At 29.6% G+C, this 22,883-nt stretch overlaps 1 protein-coding gene across 3 annotated transcripts in view; it reads left to right on the top strand.

Moving 5' to 3' along the window:
- Nucleotides 1-22,883, top strand: part of LOC129965713 (ras-related protein ced-10-like) — a 55,767-nt gene that overhangs the window by 19,801 nt on the left and 13,083 nt on the right. For 2 of the 3 annotated variants that reach the window (XM_056079830.1, XM_056079831.1), the window contains exon 2: nt 18,805-18,936. In XM_056079830.1, the coding sequence (XP_055935805.1) occupies nt 18,815-18,936 (122 nt within the window). In that variant the 5' untranslated portion in view covers nt 18,805-18,814. Of the gene's footprint in view, nt 1-17,587; nt 17,611-18,804; nt 18,937-22,883 lie in introns of those variants that run through there. The other variant, XM_056079832.1, reaches the window with a different exon arrangement.

Below are 22,883 nucleotides of genomic sequence, written 5' to 3'. Positions count from 1 at the left end.
CAAAGACCTTTGAGATATGGCATCCGTTAATTAAATAAATTAAGTAACAGATTTTAAATAGAAATGATTTGGTTAGATTATATGTGTCTGTTAATAAAAAACGGGCAAAATAAACAAAATTTGAAGTGAATGAAAGACATATATGATGATTGTATCATTTTTGCTGGTACTCACAAAGAAGAATCAATATTCTACTAATCCTATGGAATTTACTGTTACGGTATTTTTTGTATGTTCTATTGGAGATTTTTAAATATTTCAGATTGGCTCCTCTAATGTGCATAGCATCTATTTTCATTGAAGGAATATTTTGGAAGGGTATTAAAAAAATTAGAATGAGATGAGTCGAGAGAACGACATCGATTTTAACTGTGCAGACAAAATATATTCATCATTTTTATAAATACAATGTTTTTGTCGCTTAGTTCTGAAGTTGTAATTACGGTGACGATTAATCGATTCAGGTTGCAAAGACAACATTCCTGCAATTATGTTAAGAATTTCTTTCTTCTTTTTTTTCTATAATAACAAAAGAAGTTTTTTTTTTTCTAAATTTTTTTACTGAGTTCTATTTAGAAATTCAATAATCTGATGCAAATGCAGACAAAATAATCTTATCTTGAAACCGCAATTTAGATATGAAAACTGCTGTCGTAAAAGGAAATCTCTACGCTCAAGGAACCAAACTCTACTTCCCCAACTGCTACAGCTCCAAATTAAATAAAAATTGACGTAGTGCGCATGACAAAATGACATATATAAAAGGGTTGTGACGGCTTTGTCTCCATGCTGAGTATTGAGTTATATCGAGGAAGCTCTATAAAGTACTTCATTACTACCCAATGGGATATTTGAATTCAGCATTTATTTTCTTTCTCTTTCTCCCTTTTCTATTCTTCACTCCCCACTTTTAAACAATTTCTTAGATTTTGTTTAAAAAATAGTTTCGTTCTAAGGAATTTTGACTTTTATTCTATTATTGCTTTGTGATATTAAGTAGTTATTCAGATGAATAAATTATTATTTTTACAGGAAAAAATATTTATACGGTCATTTTTTTAAATATGTTTTTCAAAGTTGAATCTAACCCGGTTAAATGAGCAAAAAAAAATTTTTTTTAAAAATCCGATATTTAGTTTTGATTTTTAAAAAGAGCACCACTTTTTTGCGCTTGCTTTGATGAGTGGTTGGATATCTGGAGATATTTTACCTTTGAGAAATGAATGAACTCTAGATGAATTGATAATTTTACTTTTGTAAATTATTCTTTATAATTTCCTTGTTTAATCTAGTCGTGTACACCTGTCTTTTTTCGAATATATGTTATCACGAATTGTGACCATGCTCTATACTATTTGATGACATCGATATTTATATTTTTTATTGATAATATTCTCTAAATCGGTTACATTATTTCCCTATTATGATTTTAATGATGTAGCTTCATGCATCTAATTTTTATGAAAGAAAGAAAATTAAAATGCAAATTAAACTAAACTGCTATACATCTAAAGTAGAGAAGACTGTTTTATAAAGATGTTTTATGTTTCTTACATTGGGAGTTACTATAAATATATATATATATAATTAAATGTATTTTAGAGTTATATGTATAAATAAATGTACCACTAAATATTTGGCAAACAATAAAATGTAAACATTAAGATCCATCAGAAATTATTATAAATTTTTAGAAAAGGATTTTTTAGTCGTTAAAAGTCATTTTTAATAAATACAGTAAACATGGCTAATATGAGTTATAGTATTTTTTCCGTTTCACTAAATAATTCTTCCAAAAACAGTTTACTCTCACAGCACAAAATCGCTTTGATTTTCATAGCACAAAAACCTAAATGGGTTCGTTCAATATCTATAAACATCCTTTAAATTTTAATTTAACTTTAATGTACCCGTATTAAACCTCGAAATTAGGTTTAAATAGTATGCCATGTTACCAATTTAAATATATTTTGAGAACATTATTATGACCCTTACTAGTATCTGATCTTGCAAGTTTGTGTCCGATTTTCATTAATGGCCTCTAAGTGTATTTTATAAGAAAATGCCGACGCTTTGTTTATGCTCCTTGCATATAAAAAACACGTGTCTTTATCTCAATAGTGTAAAAACCAGATAAAATAGGCTAATTTATGAGTATGACAAATTTTTAAAAATAGGCAATGAAAAGATTAATTTTCGCCATGTTTATGAATTCCAGAAAGACGTGAAGTGGAACTGTACGCGCGCTCACACACACACGCTTACAAAAAAAAAATCTGCTCTGAGATCTGTGAGGGAAAAAAGGGTTGATTTCGGAATGGCGATTTTACACTCCAGATCAACCAAGATTTTTATGACCATCCAACAGTAATGATAACATTGTGAGTGTTTTACGGGAAGAAAAAAAGCCCTAAAATAACGATTGTTAAATGTTGAAGTGTTCAACGTAAATTATAATAGAAAAATAATAGTTGAAAGTACAGAACCTGTAGCACAAGCTTGGCTACACCCTTTGAAATTGTTGTTGTTGAGTATTTGACGGGAAACCACCATAATTATTCATTTCGAGCTACACCAGTGTGATGAATCCAACGTATCAGATAAATACTTTGATTAGTTGTCTATACTCGATGTAGCCAAATTTGAGCATTCTAGGAAAACGTCTGTTCATGGAAAACAAAATAATAATAATAATCTTTCTTCACAACAATGTCGCATCACAAGTTGCACTATAAACGTTGAGAACATTTTAAAAGATGAAATGGCAAATTTTTCAACGTCCACCTTATTCTCCCAATCTTGTGCCATTTGATTATCATCTGTTTTAGTTTTTTCAAAATAGTTTAAATGGCTAAAATTTAAAACTGGAGAAAGTTGTTGACAGCAATTTCTTTCTAGGAAAGCCAAGATCATTCTTTAAAAATTGATTTTGTAAACTTGTAGATCGATGAAAATATACCATGCAGAATAACGAAGATAATATTCTTTATTAATAAATATTATATAAATTTTACCTTTTTAATGTTATCAATAGATCGGGAACGAATTTCTGCGATCATGTAATGCATCAATAATATTCTCACTTTCACCATGATTAGGTTTTTTTTCTATCCACCCCTGTATAATGTGCTCTAACGAAACAGATGTGAGAACCAGATTAATCTCGTACTGAGGGTAGTTTCCGCACGTTTCTGGAATCTATCTCGATAGTCGGAGATTTAGCTCATTATCTATAAGATTAGGTGGTTGCTGCTCACGTTTAAACATCGTGCTTTTAGTTCCTGCACGTATAGGCAATAAAGAGATAAGCAATAGCGTTTATAAAAAATTATATAACTTTATAAATAAAAAAGACATCATTCAACATTTATGATTGTAATATTTTTAAGAAAGACAAGTTTATTCCTTACAGAAATTGAATTTTCTTTAGAATACTAACTTTTAGTGACTTTCCTCAATTTGGTATGTTAAACTAATTTTTGATTACAACATTGTTTTTGCTGAAAAGCATTTTTAAAAATTCAAAATTAAAGAAATCATTATAAAAAATAAAGGATTATTTAATATATTGCTCGCTAGTTTAAATTTATTTTTATTGTAAATGCGAGAGATTAATTTGATTCAGTTACAGCACTTTTAAGAAGTTGAGGTCATTTTTTATTAAATAGTTACACATGCCGGTTTGTCTTTTGGGTGAAAACGTTAAGGATTTCAATTAGAGAAGGACTCCATTCGCTTTTTTTTTCTCTGGCAAACCTACAAAAATGTTTAGCAACCTCATTTATGAGTGATTTTTTTCATTCATAGATGAGAGTTTTAACCCATTTTTAACCTCAGATATGCATAAAAGTAATGGATGCTGTGGTTATATCTAAATAATAATTTAATTACAAAATATTTTAAAATTTACTTGAGATAGGATGGTTGCATTTAATTGCTCTAAGGCACGGTCCTGGATATCCATGTGTAGAAAGAAAATAACGAGTTATATATAGAAATACGGAGATTACTGATGAATCTAATCTTCCAGGTTGGCCTATACCTGCTTGTCGCAAGTGAACCATTCATTTTTCAGTAACAATTTTAAGGGTCTAAAAATAAAGAGACTACAGTGGAAAATATCAGGGATGTGTGGGTGATTTTTTTCAGAACTTCTAATTGAAATTTTATTATCAGATCCAGACTCTTCAGGGCCTCATGTGAATGAAAGTTGTTCCGTTGCCCTTCAGTAGCATTATTTTGTTTTTCAAGAATTTGCTTCTGCGTTTGTTTTTAATAGCTTGTTCGGACATCGGTAACTATTGATTATAAACTATTTATCCCTTTTTTCCAGCCTTTGGATTAGTTTAGACTCTTCTTTGTTGAAAAAGAAGATGAGAATTTCTTTTCTGTCTCATTAAAGAGTGATCTTTTTTAAGAGCATGGATAACCGGGATGCCACGATTTTTTACTCTTTCATTAGATATATTAATTCTCGGTGATTAGGCTCAATACCAAAACTATCTTTTTCATTTGGGTATATCTTATAGTTAAATAACATAATCAAACATCTAGTTCAAATATCATAACATGATAATATTTGAAATTTAATTCGTCTGTTTTCATATTATTTAAAAAAATTAATTATAGAAATAATAACGTGCAAACAAACAATATTTCGTCATAGCGCGCGTGAGTATAAATCTAATAACTTTAAACAATGAACTATATTTTTATAATATATTTAAAAATATTTTTGAAATATATTAAAATCAGAGAAAAATGTGCGAAAATACAATTGGTAGCACTGAAAAACTATTTCTTATTTTGTTGTATAATGCTGTAAGAATGATTTTTTTTACATTAATATATATCGATATTGTTGATAAAAACTATAAAACAATTAGTTTTTAATTATTATTTTAGGAAAATTTTGGGAATTCTGTTATTTGCGAGTACTTGCATCCCAATTAATAACTGCGTTCGATATTTGGGTAATTCTAAGTTCAGCAGTTTACCTTCTATAGTATTTTAGACGATTTTTGCACTATGTATATTGTATTTCATAATTATCTGGTAGTATTCATTACACAAACATTATCATGTTAAAACTGAATAATAAAATATTGCTTGATGATAATACAGGACAGCTTCCGGGAAGAGACTGGAATCTATACTTTTATGTTGTAAATGATCTTCTAATGTACGTGTCACGTAATCAACTGTTACTCCGTTTATACTGAAGGTTTCTTTAAAGTCTTAAAAGCTTTATTAATATTCACCGTAATCGAGCACCTTCTGTGAAATCATGTGCATAATATTGAATCATATTCTACATTCATTTATTTCATGTATCGCTTGCGCACAGACTTGCCATTTCCGCCTAAATTTCAAAGCAAAAGTTATTTGTTTCAGCCCATGAAGTCATCTCAGTCTTTTAACATTACTCTTTTCAAAAGATCCTCTCAATACGCTGCGCACTTCCTTTAAAGTTAATAATTTATCCATCAATTAAGTGTTGACTTGTGCTTTGTCCTTAGATAAGAAACAATTTTGTTTATTTAATAAATTTTTTGTAAAATATTTGATCATCCAAAAAATAAACAAAAAGTTTATAGAATTTATTTAATAAAATTCGCGATAAATGCCAAGCTTGACAATTACCTTATTGTTGCGGTCGTCTATGTTATGTGTTTCCTCTTCACAAACAAGGAAACCTCTTCTAACACTTTCCTACTATCCTAATAAGCACATTGTTTGTTTGTAATCTTCAAAATTTATTATCAGAAGTTTGTATATTAACCTTGAACGTGATCAAGATGAGTGAATTTGTAGATTTTCACCTTTCAGATAAACATATATAAACAAAATATAAAAGTCGAACTTTGTTCACAAGAAATCTCTTACCAGGAAATTCCGTGGTATCATTTAAGTATTGACTTATCCAAATGAATTCATATATTTTTCCGTTCAATACGAATAATTTTATGTAAAAAGCAATGATTTTCAGTTTTCATAAAAACAGGAGGGAGCAAAATATTTTTTATCACTTTTCAGTAAAAAAAAAGTTATTTTATTTTCAATTATTTTGTGTAGAAATCGATCTTTGCTTTGGAGGATTGCAGGTTTAAATCCAAATTTCATTGAAGTATCTGCAGGAATATAGATTTATGGTTAAATTAATATATTTAAAGCTTTTTGTCCCTCTCATTTTAGAATTTGAAGTGGTAATACTGATCTTTTCTATTTAATCACAATTTAGATATCACATTCTATCCCACAGTTATTCAGGACATATCGTTTTACTCGCTATGTTATCAAAGGACAACTACTGCTTTTGCATTAATTTATTAGCACTAGTACAGTAGACCTTTCTTTCATTTTTGATTACCATTCTGGAGTGAAAAAATTTATCTTTTGCTTCAACCATATCGCTAAATAGTGTGGAAATGAGCCGTAGTGGGAAAGAAGGGGTAGGTGTTGACTTGCCATCTTTGGCGACAGTTCAAAAGAGCGAGGCTCATCTCCAAATGATCTCAAGTAATAAATAAATAAGTGAATGTAAGTGAATAATAAATAAATAATCACCGAATATGAAGCTTTATTATGCAAAAATTGCTGTATTTATTGGACAGATACATACTTCAACACGTTTAGCGCCAATGTTAATTTGGCATCCTTTCCATTTAGCGAGCGATATACTATTTCATCGACATGCTGATGGCTGGAGATCTATCTGTATACGGTAATTTTAAGATCACATTATTTAAATATATTATTTTGTTATTTAAAATTTGTTAACAAAAGAATGTAATATTTTAAATTGTATATTGGCAGTTATAAGTGACTGATGTGGTCTGAACGAAAAATATAGTGTAATCATTTGTGACTAACATGGCGCTGAATGTATTAAGAGATAATATAAACAAATTTATAATTCGAGAAACGGAAATGCTTACATGCATTTCTTTTCTTACTTGTTGTAACATTGTAACTTGATTCTTGCCAAACCTTATTGCTCGCAACAGTTATTGTAACAAAGATTTTCAAATCCTTGATTATCGTTGGCCGTGAAAATGCATATACTTGAACTACAAATCCCCACAAAAGAAATCACAAGGATTTTACATTTGGATATCATGACAACAAAGTAACAATTCATCTCTGCGAGGTGGGCGACTAATCCACCAATGTAGTACATATTATTCAGATAGTATCTCTGTTTTCAATGGTCATTACAGATTTATTACTGGTATTGGTCATTACCTTTTCCCCTACTATAACTGCGTACAGTGATATAGACTTATTACGGAAGGTTTTGCAAAAATTGTATTAAAAACTTCATGTTTGTGTGTGTGAAAGGGTCACACATTAAATATTTGTGTATTTAAATATATTATCTTCTGAAATATGTATTTTTCATACATTGAAAATACTGTAAAGGATCGAAATCAGAGCATTCATTTTGATTCACTCTATGTAACTAAATACTTAAATGTGAAACAAAATTTGCTATATTTATAAACGAATATATCCATTTGTCTATTTCTCTCAGCTGAATGAGTAATCTAAGTCAGTTTAAAAATCTCACTGAAGTCAGGATAGCATATAGGTTATACTTTTCAATTTGCAGCAAGTGTTATGTCGAAGAATTTTGATGTTATTTAATTACACCAGATTTCTGTTTTGTTTCTATTAAGATAGGCCTATAATAAGAATGCCACTTTGGAAAAAAAATGTAAAAAGCTGTAATTTTGATGAAAATTTTAAATATTACCAAATAATTCTGTAAAATTTCTTTTTTTTAAATCAATGAATATTTTTTTTGTCAGTTCAACATTCATTCCAAATAATACAATTTGTGATAAGCTCAGTTGAAATCTTTTATATAAAGTCATTTACTGAAACCTTTATTTGTCATACTTATTAAGAACTCGCTCCTAAATCTTGTTAAAATTGACTTTATGTTATCGAATCTGAATTGCCTTTTAAACTTTTAAACTTTTCTTTAAGTTTAGGTATAAAATCCCTTTTTATACTCAGGTTGAAGAATAAGCACAGATAATCTAACGCATATTATCAGGAAAAAGACAGAAAATTTCTTCGTTGTAAATACGTGAACTGAAATTTTTATCACTCAAAAACTAAAAAAAAGTATAAAATTAATAATTTTTAATCTTTTCCTAAAATTTTTATTCTTTTGTGCTGGAAATAACATAGTTTCTTATAAGAATAATAACATAGTTTCTTTAAAATCAAATCAAATAACGAATTATTTTGATATTACAATCTCAAATGAGTTGATAAAAAAAGCATATGGCCTTTTTAAAACTCATTATATAAAAGAGACAGATTCGAGATACGGAAGATAAAGCAAGCCTTGAAGCAATGAAGTGTTATCAGAGAAGCTTCAAAAAGAAATAATTTATACCGTCTAATCTTTACTTTGTCTAAATTATGGTCCGTTACGTAATTTTTAAAAAGCCAAATATTTTATCTCATTACAGAAGGACATAATAAATATTTTATTGCTTTTTTCCTTAAATGGAATAAAATTGAGACTGCGTGGCACTGTAAATGTTTCTTAATAGATGAATTAAAAAGCAAGTTCTATAAAAATTTGCAAATTTTTCCCGATTATTTTTAATGTATTAATGTCAAAAAATTCCCGAAATAATCAAGCTTCTATTTAATTTCTTTGCACTAGCGTAATTCTGATTATTTCAGTTTCCGGTGTGCATACATTCAACGTGAGGACTATAATTTCCATATTTCCTTGTCATTCAAAAATATAGTTTTATTATAATACTTTTTTCTTTATTTTATTTTTCCACAGCCAATCATTCACAGGAAAAGCACTGTAATCATCAAAGAAATTTGATCTCGAGATTTTCATAAAATTTTGTACTTTATAGTTTCCTGAGTTAAAAGAAAATAAGAGGCCGGCATATCCTGGTTGGTAGAGCGTTGGATTCGCGTCCCTTAGGTTGCGAGTTCGAACCCCGAAGATTCTCTGCGTGCTTGGTGGCTGACGCGCGTATAAATCTGTCGTGGTCACAAAGTCCTCCATGTCGAGAGTAATACCACTGGGGTTATTGGATCAGGGGTGATCGCTCTCTGATTTAGGTCTAAATTACGATCTGTGGATGAGTGAATGAAATCCGCCCCGTAAAAAGGGTTGTGACGTGTGTGTAGCTAAGTCGCTCTCTTGGTCCTAGATAGCGCTACTATAGAAACAAGAGGCGCTCCACTTCAGGCTTAAATCGGCTGTCTTCGAACAGCGGGCTTATCCATGGCAAGTGCCATAAGAAACAACAACAACAAAGAAAATAAGATTTTTGTCCATCGCTTCGTGTATATGAACATAATTCAAAATCCTAAAAGATAGAGGGTCGAAAGTTTGCTTGCCATCTTATCACTCAAATTTGTAGATGCATGTAGAATTTTTGACAAAATCTGCCAACGTAAAGAGTAGCATATGTTATAATTGTGTACTCAATTTAATTTATCCAGTTGTTTCGTTTTTTAGTAATCGCGAATGGATACAGACAGACAGAGATACGATTAACTCTTTGAAGGATTACATTCAAAATTTCACGCGGATTTGCACTTTAGATACTGTTTCTTTGTACTTAATATTATCCTTTTAGTTTCTTTTTTATGTTTTGTAGTTTTTTTAATGTTTCGTAGTTCTCTCGTTCACCTATATTCTAACGGTAAGACAGACAGACAGATTTTCTTTAAATAGATTTCCTTCAAAATTTGCTAAAAATATTTCTAGTTTGTTGTAAATATACCAATTTTTTTTCAACCAGTTCTAAAAGCTTTAAAGTTATTTATAGACAGTCTTCTTAGATAGTTGAACAGTATGCTAAAAATGTGTTTTTCGGACTAGCGGATGACTGAAATATGAGTATTTTTCAAAATCTCCAGTTTGAATTTTTTGATGATAACAATATGTTCTCTTTGTTTACGAGAAAGTAAAGAGCAGTTTGACTTTCATTCTAATAATGAAATTTATTGTTGAAAAATATATAATATAATATTTTAAAAATTTCAAAATTCAATTAACCATCTCATAGCAATAAATTTAGTATAATTTAAAAATTTTTTAATGTTTCGAATAGTGGAAAATAAATTTTGTGCAATAATGTTTTCAATACTTATTGCAAATAAACTGCAAAAGCTTGCTTAATTTTTAACTAAAATTTTAAAAAAATCGTTCCGAGGTGCCTCTTCCTGCTCTCCGAATTTTATTTTTACCAAATTTTAGATCAAGCGGTCTGTCCTATCGAATGCCAATATACACATTCTCCTTTATTGATATCTTCTTGCGTCATTTTGAAAAATAACGTTTCATTTCTGTTGAATATAGTGAGTGATTAAATCTCTAGACTATGTTTTTTCTTCATTTCTATTGTTAGATGCTGACCTTTCATAACTTACTTACATTTTTCAGTAATTCCTTGAAATGACATTGCATGGATATAATTTGATGACCGTGCAGCCTATGGTTTCGGGAAATAATTGACTTCAGTTTATTCATCCGTGAAGTTCTAAGGAAATATTCAGCACTATTTCGTACAATTATGAATACTCCAAGCATCCAAATTGGAGGAAGTCTGCTTAGAAACCTGGCAAAATCATTGTTGATTATGCATAAATTTATAGATTCGTAGATAATATAGATATCTTAAAAATTCTGGGATGTTTTTTCAGTGGGAAGTTTCGAATCTGAGATGCCTTTTATTGTTGACGGAAATATGGAAGATATATGAAACGCATAAATCGGTGTAAAAATTATTCGTGTTACTTCATGGAAATACACTTTGGATTTCTAATTAATAATTAAACTATTTATAGTAAGAAAGATCAGACTATTCTTACAGACTTTCTTAATGGGCATCTGAAAACTGTGAAATATTCTGAGGATTCTGAGTTCTTTAAAGTTTGCCCTAAATGTTTTACGGAGGGGACTTTACTTGATTACATTCTTATTTGTCTGGGCCTCTCCAGGCAGAGTCTATTGACAATCCATTGTAGTACTGAATTTCTTCAGGATGCACAGGTTCATAGACTTTTTATAGTTCTGCTGTCCTTGGGGGAAGTGCAACAACACATTTAAGCTATTTAATTTTGATCCTACCTTTAAAAACTACTCAAATCAAGCAAAATTGATAATTTCTTAAAATTAAGATCCTTCAATAAAGTAATATTATAAACTGCCAGACAAATTACAAAATCTTTCAAAAACTAAAAAAGTTAATATTTCACTTTTTTAAAATACTCTAAATCCTTTGGATCAGTGGCATAGGTTTAAAGAAAGTACTTCATTTGTTTTGACTCTGAATATGCTAGTTCCATAAAATTGTTCTTTTCGTAATAAATCTAAAATGAGCAAATTGAGTAGAAAATACTTGTTCATCATGTTATTGTCTTCGCAATAGAAATAAATAAGCTCAGATTGAATTAAATATAAAGAATATGAAATACAAAAGTAAATATGTTTACTATTTAACGCGTTAGCATTAAAAAATAAGTAAACATTAAAAATGAGCATTTAGAACGCCAAAAAAGTAATTGCAGCCTGGCAATGAAAAGAAAAAGAAAATATTTAAGATTACTAAATACTTTTTCCATTTTATATGCTCAACTTTTGTTTTAATTTCAAGCTTCTAATTATTTTCCCGTTGATAACCGAACGAACTTTACATAACGAACATTAGAAAAGTTTCTTTTCTGCTTATCTCTTGATAATTTAATGCAACAATCATGGATAATTAATATCTTCTTACGAATACTCATTGAGAAATAAGACGTTTTATATGACATGCTAATTATAAATTGACTGAATCATTTCTTTGGCGATCATTTTATACGTTAGAAAAGAGAATGGTATTTCACACTTGCTGAAATTTTGGTATATTTTTTATGTATAACAATTTGAAGGACTCTTAAGTGTTTTGTATAAATATTTTTTGGGATAAAAAAAATGTTATTTTAATTTTTAAATAAGTATTATTACTTTTCAAAGAAAAGAGATTGTTATTTATATTTCCGTTTTACTTGAATAACGGAATGCATGGAAATTTTTCTACACGTGTATTTCTATAGGTAAAATAGTACGCATACGATTGTTTTCTATTATATACAAATGCTATTTTTCTTCTGATTCTAGGCTGCCATCTTGCAATATTAGATTCAATACAACCAAAGGACACAAATATCCCTTTATAGTAAACATTTGTTTTTATCTCTTTTGTTGATTTAGTTGATTACGGTTCAAAACTACATCTATTTCAGAAAAGCCCTCCTGTAACTTCAAAGTGGACTTAAAATTAATTTAAGCCACGTTACTCTCATCTTTGAATCAAATCAACGCTCAGTATTCATTTCTCTTTAGTTTTGAAGCTAAAATTCTACCATCAGATCTTACGAAGCTGTTAAATTTGAATTTATACTCATAGGAATATTAATATCTTGCTCTAATAAATTCGAAGATTGCAGAAACATTTTGAAATTTGGTTATATTTCTTTACAAGTGCTGCGTTATGAAACGTCTTAGTTAATTTTTCTGTCATAACCATAATAAAATAAGCTTTAAAGATACATTAATTTCTGACTGAATTACTAAAAAAACCTTTTCAGTGACTAAATTTGGTGCTCCTAGTTAAAATGTTTCCGCATAATCCACCGTACAAAAACGATATGTTTGATTAGTAGGCCACCCTTTTCCTGAAGTTTTCTTCAATCCGCTACATGTAAACAAAAAGAGTGATAAAGAAGCATGCTTTGTTTTTGAGTCCACCGCTGTTGTCAGAAGAGTGATAACACAAACTGACCTTATGGCTTATCACTCACCGGGCTTCTTTTTAAAAAGTTTTTCGTTTCATTATAGCTGCTTATTTCATGGGAAAAGGGTTTAAGAGGAAATGAAAAAAAAAAAAAGGAATGCATCGCCTCTTTAACGGAAGTTGCGGCGATGCAATTCTTTGAAATGGCTGTATGAAAAAATTTCATTTGTGGGAGGTTTCTAAATAGACCGTCATTTACCTCCCTCCTCCCCCCAGCTTTTGGACTATTCATTTCATTGTTAATAGAGTATTGTTGTTAACACAGTAAAAAGATATGAAGTAAAATGATGAAATTTTGAAAATACCCAAACATAATCATTTAGACGCTGATTCTTCTCCTTATGATTTTAAGTTTGGGGTTGTAAAATTAGAAAATTTCAGTTTTCTAAAAAAAATCAAACCTCTTTTTCCCTTTTAAAAATAGACAATGGTTTTTCTCCTAAGGAAAGAAATTTTTATCCTAATCTCAAATTGAAAGTTGCTGCTTGCTTAATTTCATCAATGATTGATCCATGTTTTGACGCTTTTTGAATCTGACATAGGCAATTAATTTCATGTCCGTATATCGTGTAGATGGATTTACATGTGAGCTATCATCCTTTCATTTGAATAGGGTTCATAATTATGATGTGGACTCAAAATAGCCTTTTTATAGATTTAAAATTGAAATCTGTTATTTGGGCGAGTTGAATCCAGGATTTGCTGTTTGAATTTGTGAGTTATAGATATTGATATTTTAATTCCAGATATTTTAAACTACATTTATTTTTGCTTCTTGTATTTATCTGTATCTTCTTGTATCTTGTATCTGAAGTATACAAAGAGAAAATTTGCATTATTTACCAAAGAAAAAAAATCACCCTCGAGATTTTGATATCTCGTTTTATCCTTTCTTCAGACTTCATTGAAAACACATTTTTAGAATTATAGACTGTGATCTTTGCAGTAAATTTGCTGATTTCTATCAAATTTACTGCAAAAACTACGGAGTTTTCGGCAAACATGTATGAGAAGCTTGTCTAATCATCTGTCAATGCTCTTGTAAATACAGTAATACAAAATAGCAAATCTCTAGATCAGAGGTTCCCAAACTTTTTTTTCTCGTGGACCACTTCCAAAGTTTTACTATTTTCGGTAGACCCCCTGCTGCTACATTTCTACTGCAGCAAACACTGGATATTTCTACTTCTTAAACATTTCTACTTCTCAAAATTTATAAAAAAATATCACCCTAAATTGGGGGTGTTAAGAAGAAAAAAAAAAGTAGCACATTTTTAGTTTCAAAAAAGTAGCACAGTGCAAGTCGCATTTCATCCCTTTGCAGGTCTAAACAAGCATCCCGGACGAGCGGGTGCACGGGCGACACTTTGGAAGTCTCGACATGTGGTGTACACTTGTACTATTATCTATTGTTCTATTTAATTCTGTGTTTGAACTGAGTCTCGAATATTTCTGAGTACCTACCTAGTGAATGATGCTACCTACCTACGTTGATAGGTAAATCCAAGCCAAAATTTTTGTTCTTTATTATGAAAACCAGAAAATTTTTCATGGACCCCCACTTACAACTTGTGAACCCCTGTTTTCTTTTCACGTCTCCTATGGACTGGGGGTCCACCTGGACCACTTTGGGAATCTATGCTCTAGATAGATGAAGTTAAGTATATTTATCTTATAACTTTAAACAGCAATTTATTTATTTCATGTATCTCGGAAACGGCTCTAACGATTTTGATCAAATTTTATATTTAGATAGGGTTTTGCTTTTTAAGTTTATCTATGTAGGTCTCTTTCCTGAAAAAATACGATTTCACTCAAAAAACACACACATTTTTTTATAACTATTAGAATAAGTATATTGAACGTCTGCTTCAAAGTGTGGGCAGTGCAGTATAGTGGTCAGAACGACATGAATGACGCGGGGTCTTCGGTTTCGAGTTGCGCTTTTTGCATTGTTTTTTACTTATTTATTTATATTTAATATTTTTGCTTTTTAAATTTATATATATATATATAGATGTCTTTCCTGAAAAACTAAGATTTTTCACAAAATTAATTAAATAAATAAATTATAACTATTAGAGCTTTTTTTTCTGACTGCTCTCATGCTGACAATGTCATATTACGCCATCTCGGACCCGATTTCATTTCACCATAGTAAAACTCAGTGTAAGTTCAAAAATGTAAATAATGATAGATAAACTGTATAATGAATACTGTGGTATAGCAGATTGTTTCCAATAACATGCTAAACTAAGTGCATCCATTAATTTTGTTATTTAAATTACAAATTCCTATGTTGGTAAGATTGAAAAATATTCATATGTAATCAGTATGTGATTCGTATCTAAATATTTTCTCCAAAAAATCACAATTTTACAAAAAAAAAAAAAAAAAAAAAAAAAAAAGCCTGTCGAGCGAAGATCGGTTTACCAGATATTATAATATTAAGTTGTAGATCTGGATTAAATTTTGGATGCAATCCGTCAAAGGGTTTATCATCTGTCAATATTTGTATATAAACACGATAACTTGTAAAAGTACCGACTTAATCTAATGAAATGTGGTAATAATAATCTTATCACCAACATTGTCCGCTTATACAATTTAGGTCCAGATTTTTCTTCTTAAATCGTGTTTAGATAAAACATATTCATTTAGCATTTAAAATATTGTTAAATTGCATAATGGCTTTGTAAATATCCTTCCTGTATTGTTTCGTATCTTCTCGTTAAAATGGATAGATTGTAAATTTCGCAGACAGCGAATTCAGTCATGTCGCATTTCCTTTTAGATAAACAAAAATGTATGATCACAAAAGATCACGTCCGTATTTTCCTACCGCCCCTCAAAAACAACAATTTGAAGCACCCACCCTCATAATTACAGTTAATGCCTGGTTCGCTAAGAAGAGACAGGCGAAGGTCAAAGAACAAGATCAACACTTTCACAATGAGCGCTGATGAATGAATGAGAGAGAGAACAAAGAAAAGATACAGGAAGGGCACAAAAAGGAACATTGCAGAGAGAGAGTTAAGAGGGATGTTCGTTCATTTCATAAGAAATTAGTTTGCTAAGGGCGAAGAACTCGTTATAGAGTATACATGCAGCCAGATTTTCTTAACAAATATCAAACAGTGCATCTTTGATGGAAATAAATGCCAGGTAGCATAGACCATTGCATAATATTGTGAGACATTATATGATTCACTATTCAACAATATTATACAATATATCGAATATTGTACAATATATGAATGCTAATAGGGTGACGATACCCAATGAAAAAATATAAAATGAATTAAAAATTTATTTTACTATATTCAACCTAACAATACCAAAAGCATACCTCAGTTTTTCAGTGATATTACTCGTTCAACAAAAGTTCCTTCCATGACTAATGAGTAAATATTCTGTTCACTCTGAACTGGTAAATCTGTAATATTTCTAAGAGGCGCGGTGGGTTAGTACTAGGGTCTCGGCTCTGAAACAGGTTCTGGACGTGTTGGCCTAGTCGTCTTCAGTAGCCGAGGGTTCCAGATTCGAGACCTGATTCCACCGAAGAACCGTCGTGTAAGCGGGTTTGGTACACGTTTAATCCGTCGGCGCCAAATTTCCTCACGCTGATGTGGTATGGAAGTTTGAAGAGGGGTTGTCAGCTCAGGTGTCGTACTCGTCATCTGGCTGAGGTTTGAAATTACATGGTCCGTCCCAATATATCCCAAGTATTGCTTTAAAACGGGACGTTAATATAATTAAACTAACCGAAGCAGATTCGAAATAAGTGTTTCTGTTACTAGATGTGATGAATGTTTGATCAAATTAAACTTAATCCTATGTTTGATGGTTTGAGGGGACAGCTGATGGCTGAAGAAGTACCGTTGTTGCTGCCGCATAACATATATTATATAACATTTGTTTTTAATTTAAAAATGAGACTTAAAAATGATTATTTGCCTCTTTAATAGCACAAAATGACTCGTGCCACTTGGCCGTACACCCACACAAACGAATGACGTACTATGAATGTCCGATACTTCTTTTAACTTAGATGTGTAAGATCGATAACCACTGGAATTTTTTCCAAGGCAAATATTCGAACGATTGACCAAGAAGCTCCTAGATTGAAGGAAACATTCTGCATCAACAATACAGAAACATTCTGCAACCCCAAGAAATGCCAGCTGATATTTTTTTAAACGAATTTTTTTACAATAAATAAAATGAAACTAGAATGTCGCATTTGAAAACATTTTACAAGTCTTGCGCACCTGCTGCAACTTTCAAATGGTAAACAATTTATTTTTTATAAATTTTTAATAAATTAAAAAATATTAGAAATTTATTTTAGAAGTATTTTATTCAATAAAAATTGTCCTTGTTTTGTTTCTGATTTCGTAAAACTCTTTAACACTGTCAAAATAGAATAATCTTGGACAGGAGTCAAATTGACTGAACGTTTCCGTTGTTGGGTCACTGCAGTGACGTTTTCATTCCAGGGTTGATCTACGTAACAGATTCATATTTTCCAATCTTCAATCATTTCTGAGATAAGTTGCTTTTCAAGGACGTCCTTGGACTTTCGATTGTAATGCAGCAATCACTGGAAGACCCTGTAAAAGGATGAAATTGGAAAATTTCCGTCGATTGTGTATGTGTGTAAACGAGATTAACTGGAAGTAGGAAGTTGGATTGTGTTTATATTTTCATTTAACAACAGAAAGGATGTAATTTTGTATCTTTATTCGATAAATCTGAAGCCTTTGAAAGAACCTTGGTATAATTCTGGAATTTTCAAATGGCAAATTATTTATGAATATTAATGAAGATATATCAAATATGCTTGTTAAACAAATTTAATATATTTTTTTATGGACACACATTTATTAATGTATGATTTTATTTTAATTATTTTTTTATCTTTTGTTTATATTTGGTATGAATATTATGGATTCCAGATATGAAATTCCTAATATATGACGTCACTAATATGTAAATTAATCATTAATCAATAATTATTTGTCATCGAGAATAGGCAGATGTGCGAAATTGAAATTGCTAATGTTTTGTGACTATTATTTTCATATAAAAGATTCTTTTTATAATATACTAGCTGTTGAAATTAGGATAAACGATTTTATTTATCAAATAGAAAAACCCAAGTGCATCAGTGATACAGTTATGGAAAAAATGTCTCAGTTAATGAAGAATTCATTAAAAATAAATGGTTTGTCTCTCAAATAATTAAAGTAGATAGGATTGAAGAAGTTTTATTTATTCTAATGAAACCTAAGGACACACTTCATATTGTCAAGAGTTTGTTAAAAATGGCACCAAAATATTTTCGATGATAAATATCGTTTATATGCTTTTAAACAGTTCATAATTACAAAATTATTTTTAAAACATATTTTTATTAGTTCTTTAAAAAGTATAACTTTTTTTTATTTTAATTATTTTCTCCTTTTTAGTCTTATTTATGATTCTTTAGTTTAATTTATGATTTATTATTGTAAATGTAATTGAATCTTGTAATCAGTTTTTCTCAAATATACTACTAAATTTTATGGAATCAAAATTTGATGAAATGAATGGGTTCTTAAAATATTAAAATAGTGAATTGTCATCGAGAATACATAAGTGTATGAAGTGTATGAAGTGTATAAGTGTAACAAGTATAAGAAAATGAGTGGAAAAATAAATCACAAGCTTCCACTTTACGAACATGAAACAAATCATCAACATTTAAAAGTGTGTAAAAATACTCTTTTCTGAAAGAAATTATCGTTTTTATGATTTTTTTAATTCAATAACACTTTATTGGCTTTGGCTTTTATAAAAATCAGAGTCTTATGATTTTTGAGTTTTTACTTCTATATTTATACTAAAATTATATATTTATATGTATTAAATTACTGAAAGAGTTAAAGCCTTAGTGCTTTCTTAATTAATGATTACTTTTTATTTGCAGATTTTAAGTTATGACATCACCCAACAGGCCAATAAAACTGGTCGTTGTGGGCGATGGAACAGTAGGAAAAACTTGTATGCTGATTGCTTACACTACAGGCAGTTTCCCGGAAGGTGAATATGTACCGACTGTGTAAGTTGAAAATTGTATTTTACTTGCTTTAAGTCTACTAAAAATAAATGAAAATGTTATAATGCTGTTTCTATACAGGCCTGAATTTCTCGTTTGACTGAGAAATTCTAAATTTAGTATGATATATGATTCTAAATTTAGCACAGTAGTAGGATTATACCCCCTCAGAGTGATTTTAAAAAAAATTAAGCGAAATTTTGCATCGATAACTTTCTAAAATGCCATAGCACCAAAAAAAATTAGCAATAGCATTTGATGTGAATAAATATGTTTTTAGTTATTTCATTTTTTTAATGCGCAGATAATTCTGTCTTTTTTTAAATTGAGTAAATGAGACAAAATTCGCACAGCTTTCAAAGTGGCATCGCTGAATAGATAGGCTTTTCAACTTTAAGGTGGTGTAAAACAATTTTTGAAATTTATTGCCAGGAAAAAACTGAATTAACTGCTTGGAAAGTTACGAAAGTAATGTAATCATACTTTGAATATATTTAGGGGATATTTATCGTTACTATTCGAAAACATGTACATAGGTAAAACAATTTTTTTGACACATATTTTGAGCGACATTCCTTCAGAAAATATACAAAAACGACAAGGGAAGAGAACTCTGGACTTTTATATACTATTTAATGGACTATTCTTGAGTATATTTTTAAAGACTTGTTCTTGCTGGCGTCAAATATTGATCTGCAACAAATATTGATCCATTACTGGATATGGATCAATATTTGATGCAGATCTAGAATTTTGCTAAAGCGATTACATGCTAATTCGGCTGCATTTTTAATTATTATTATTCGCTTATTGAGAGAATAAGGTGGATAGATAAATAAATGCACCTACATAATTCTAAAAGTTTTTTTTCCGAACTCAGAGAGGTCTAAAATTTGGATATCAAATCAAATTACTGAGATTAATTTTTTTTTTCATATTGGAAATGTAATAAAATATATTTCCAATATGTTTTTTTTTTTCGTATGTGAAAGAGTAAAAATTTTTATGTACTATACATGTAAGATAGACTTTACACATATAAACTTCAAATCAGAATAATATATGAAATGTTTGATATTTGATTCCTACATAAAAAAAACTATTAATATTTTTGACTAATTTCCTGGTTTGGATGTGTAATTGATTTATATATTGAGGGCTATGAAATGTTTAAATAATGATCAGAATTTTTTGAGCTTACTCATCTATGGAACAAAATTTCTCTGAATTAGCATTATTTCTCTTTCTTTTCCTAATTTTCCATGCATATTTAGCTTTTGAACGTGCATTCTTATTCTTTTTACTTAATCAACTCAAGTGAAGAATTCAAATACAAGAAAATTTCCATTTAATGGTTTCGAATCAATGGATTTCAGTCTTCATGCAATAACTAAATTTTCGTTCGTGATCTTTTGTTTATTTTTTTCGTAAGTTTGAGATGGAATGACTCTTCCAGTTATAAGGTTTTCTTTTTATTATTAATTTATTAAGATGATGTATAGATTAACTATTTAACATTATACATCAAATTTACAATTTCAAACGTAATATCTAATTGTAAATATTCTTCTGCTGGAGTTGTTCCATCATAGAAGCAGATTGTTATACCAACTGTTAAGTATTAAATACGGTTAATACTTAGCATTTAGTGGTCATCACAAAGGGCGGAGCAAATTTAACCAAAAGAACTTTGCATTAAAAGAAGAAAAAAAAGTCTGTATTCAAATTTGTTTGCATGAGTTTAATTACTGCCTGAATAATAGTGAATGCTAACCATCAGATGTTTTTTTGACACATCAATGAGATACTCAGTGTATTTTTATAATAAATGACTTTCTTTTGGGCAAATATTTCCTGCATTCCATCTAGATTTTTCATAAATAAAATATCATGAATCATTTGTGAACTTGGAAGATTTTTCTTAGGATTTTTCTTGTGGAATTATTGCATTTATTCTCTCAAAGCCAGTTCCATTTCTTAATTAACCATTTATTCTGTACCGTGACAAGGAGTTCCAGACAAATTATTGACCTAATAAGGTATAAAAAAGAATAAACTGTGTAGTTAAGATTTTTCTAAACTTTTAATTATTAATAGTAATGGATTGTGTACTTACACTAGTGAAAATTTTTAAGCTCCTTTTTTTTGTAGCTGTTTTATGTAGAATTAATATTAAGGTCTTTTACAAACTACTATAACACAGACATCCAACAATCAAGGATGGTTAATTCCGAAATAAAATAATTAAATAAAATGAGATGTAAAAGAATAACCCTCACTTTAAATTATATAATTTAATTCGACTAGACAGGAAATGGAAATCGGAAATTTACTTCTGTTTCGAGGTGGTATGGAAGGAAGATGATTGCGAGTTTATGAAGCACACCATACTGATAGTCCATTTCCAGAAAACCATAAATAGAATCCAGTATGAGTTAAATTTTTCATAATCATGAATTTTAATGGGAAGACGTTTTCTTGAGAAATAAATTTTGTTTCATTGTTTTACTAAACTATGTATAGTCAATAAATTTATGAGAATTTAATTGAAGCCAAAAGTATAGCCTATGGTTCAATATTTAAACCAAATATTAAAGATTATTTACGTAAAAAAAGTTACATAAAATAATTTATTTTCTCTGTTTTAACTTTCTTTATACGTATATTAAATTGAAGCTTTATAATGCATATGTTTTCTGATTAAAAAGGATAAACTCTCAGAGATTGCAGACATTGTGAAAATGGCGCTTAATTAATTATTAAGTCTGCTATTTTGGTTATAGCCTTCAAAATAATGATTATAGCTTATAATTTGGTCTTACTTTCTAATTTATAATTTCATCTCTAAAATTAATTATTCAAAGATTTGGCAATAAAAAGAACATATTTTTGGATCTTTTTTTAGATTGTAATCCGAAAATTAATTAAATTTCATACTTAAAAATTATAGAAATCTTTTTTAAGAGGAATAATTTTGTTGCGTGTACTTTAACTGAAATACAGTGTGTCTCAAAATTGTGTAGACTGGCGCTTTTTCGAAAAAAAAAAAAAAAACAATTAAAAAATGACGCAATAATCGGGAAACAAATGATCACATGGAATCATAAGTGTATTACAATAAAAAAAATATAGTATAAGTTTTACAGAATGTCTATATAAAAAAAGACCGTCCCAAAAATATATGCACTTTTCATGTATTTTGTGTTCAAATTTTAATCCATTGCTTTGAATTATTTCGAAAATCTTATCAGGTATGCTCTTAGCTGGTGGTAGGAAAAATGCGTGGCATTAATGTGAACTAACTCTGCTTTATTCTTGTTTTAATTCCTGAATAGTGAGGATCCTAGATATATTGAGGAATATTGAGAATCCTAGATATACATCTTTCGTGGAAATAATCCATAAAGGTTTTCGCTTGGATTCAAATCTAAGTTAATGGCTGATCTATACATAGTAACTCATTTGATTTTGTGTAAACTATGCTCATGTTCAGTAAGAGGTGTGAATCGAAATATTGTCCTGTTGGAGTTTCCACTTTTCCCCTCCTAACTTTTTACCAATTAGATGTAGATAACTTTTGAAGACATTTTGATAATTTTCAGAGCACCATCGACCATTAAGAAAAGCAATATCCATTGTTCCGTCGAAGCAGAATGCATCCCATAGCATGAAAGAGCAGCAGCGTTTAGTCGACAGCAGCATGTTGTCGATTAAAGAACTCGGGAATTTTTCTTCGTATATCATGCTAATAGTATGCCCAGTCATCAGGACGATCCAAATTGTTTTTTTTCCACTGCAGAGAAACATTTAATCATTCATAGTGCATGTAATTATAGCCTGAAATATGCGTGCCTTTTTATGGTGCAATTTCAGCATAGGTGTCCAAAACATTCTGTAATATTTATGAAAACTATATGTGACAGTGAACATAAGGTATCGAAATGGAAACT

The sequence above is a fragment of the Argiope bruennichi genome, chromosome 4 (assembly GCF_947563725.1).
Source record: "Argiope bruennichi chromosome 4, qqArgBrue1.1, whole genome shotgun sequence".
Lineage (NCBI taxonomy): Eukaryota > Metazoa > Arthropoda > Arachnida > Araneae > Araneidae > Argiope > Argiope bruennichi.
The sequence above is the reverse complement of the archived record's forward strand: the minus strand, read 5'-3'. Positions and strand labels throughout refer to the sequence as shown.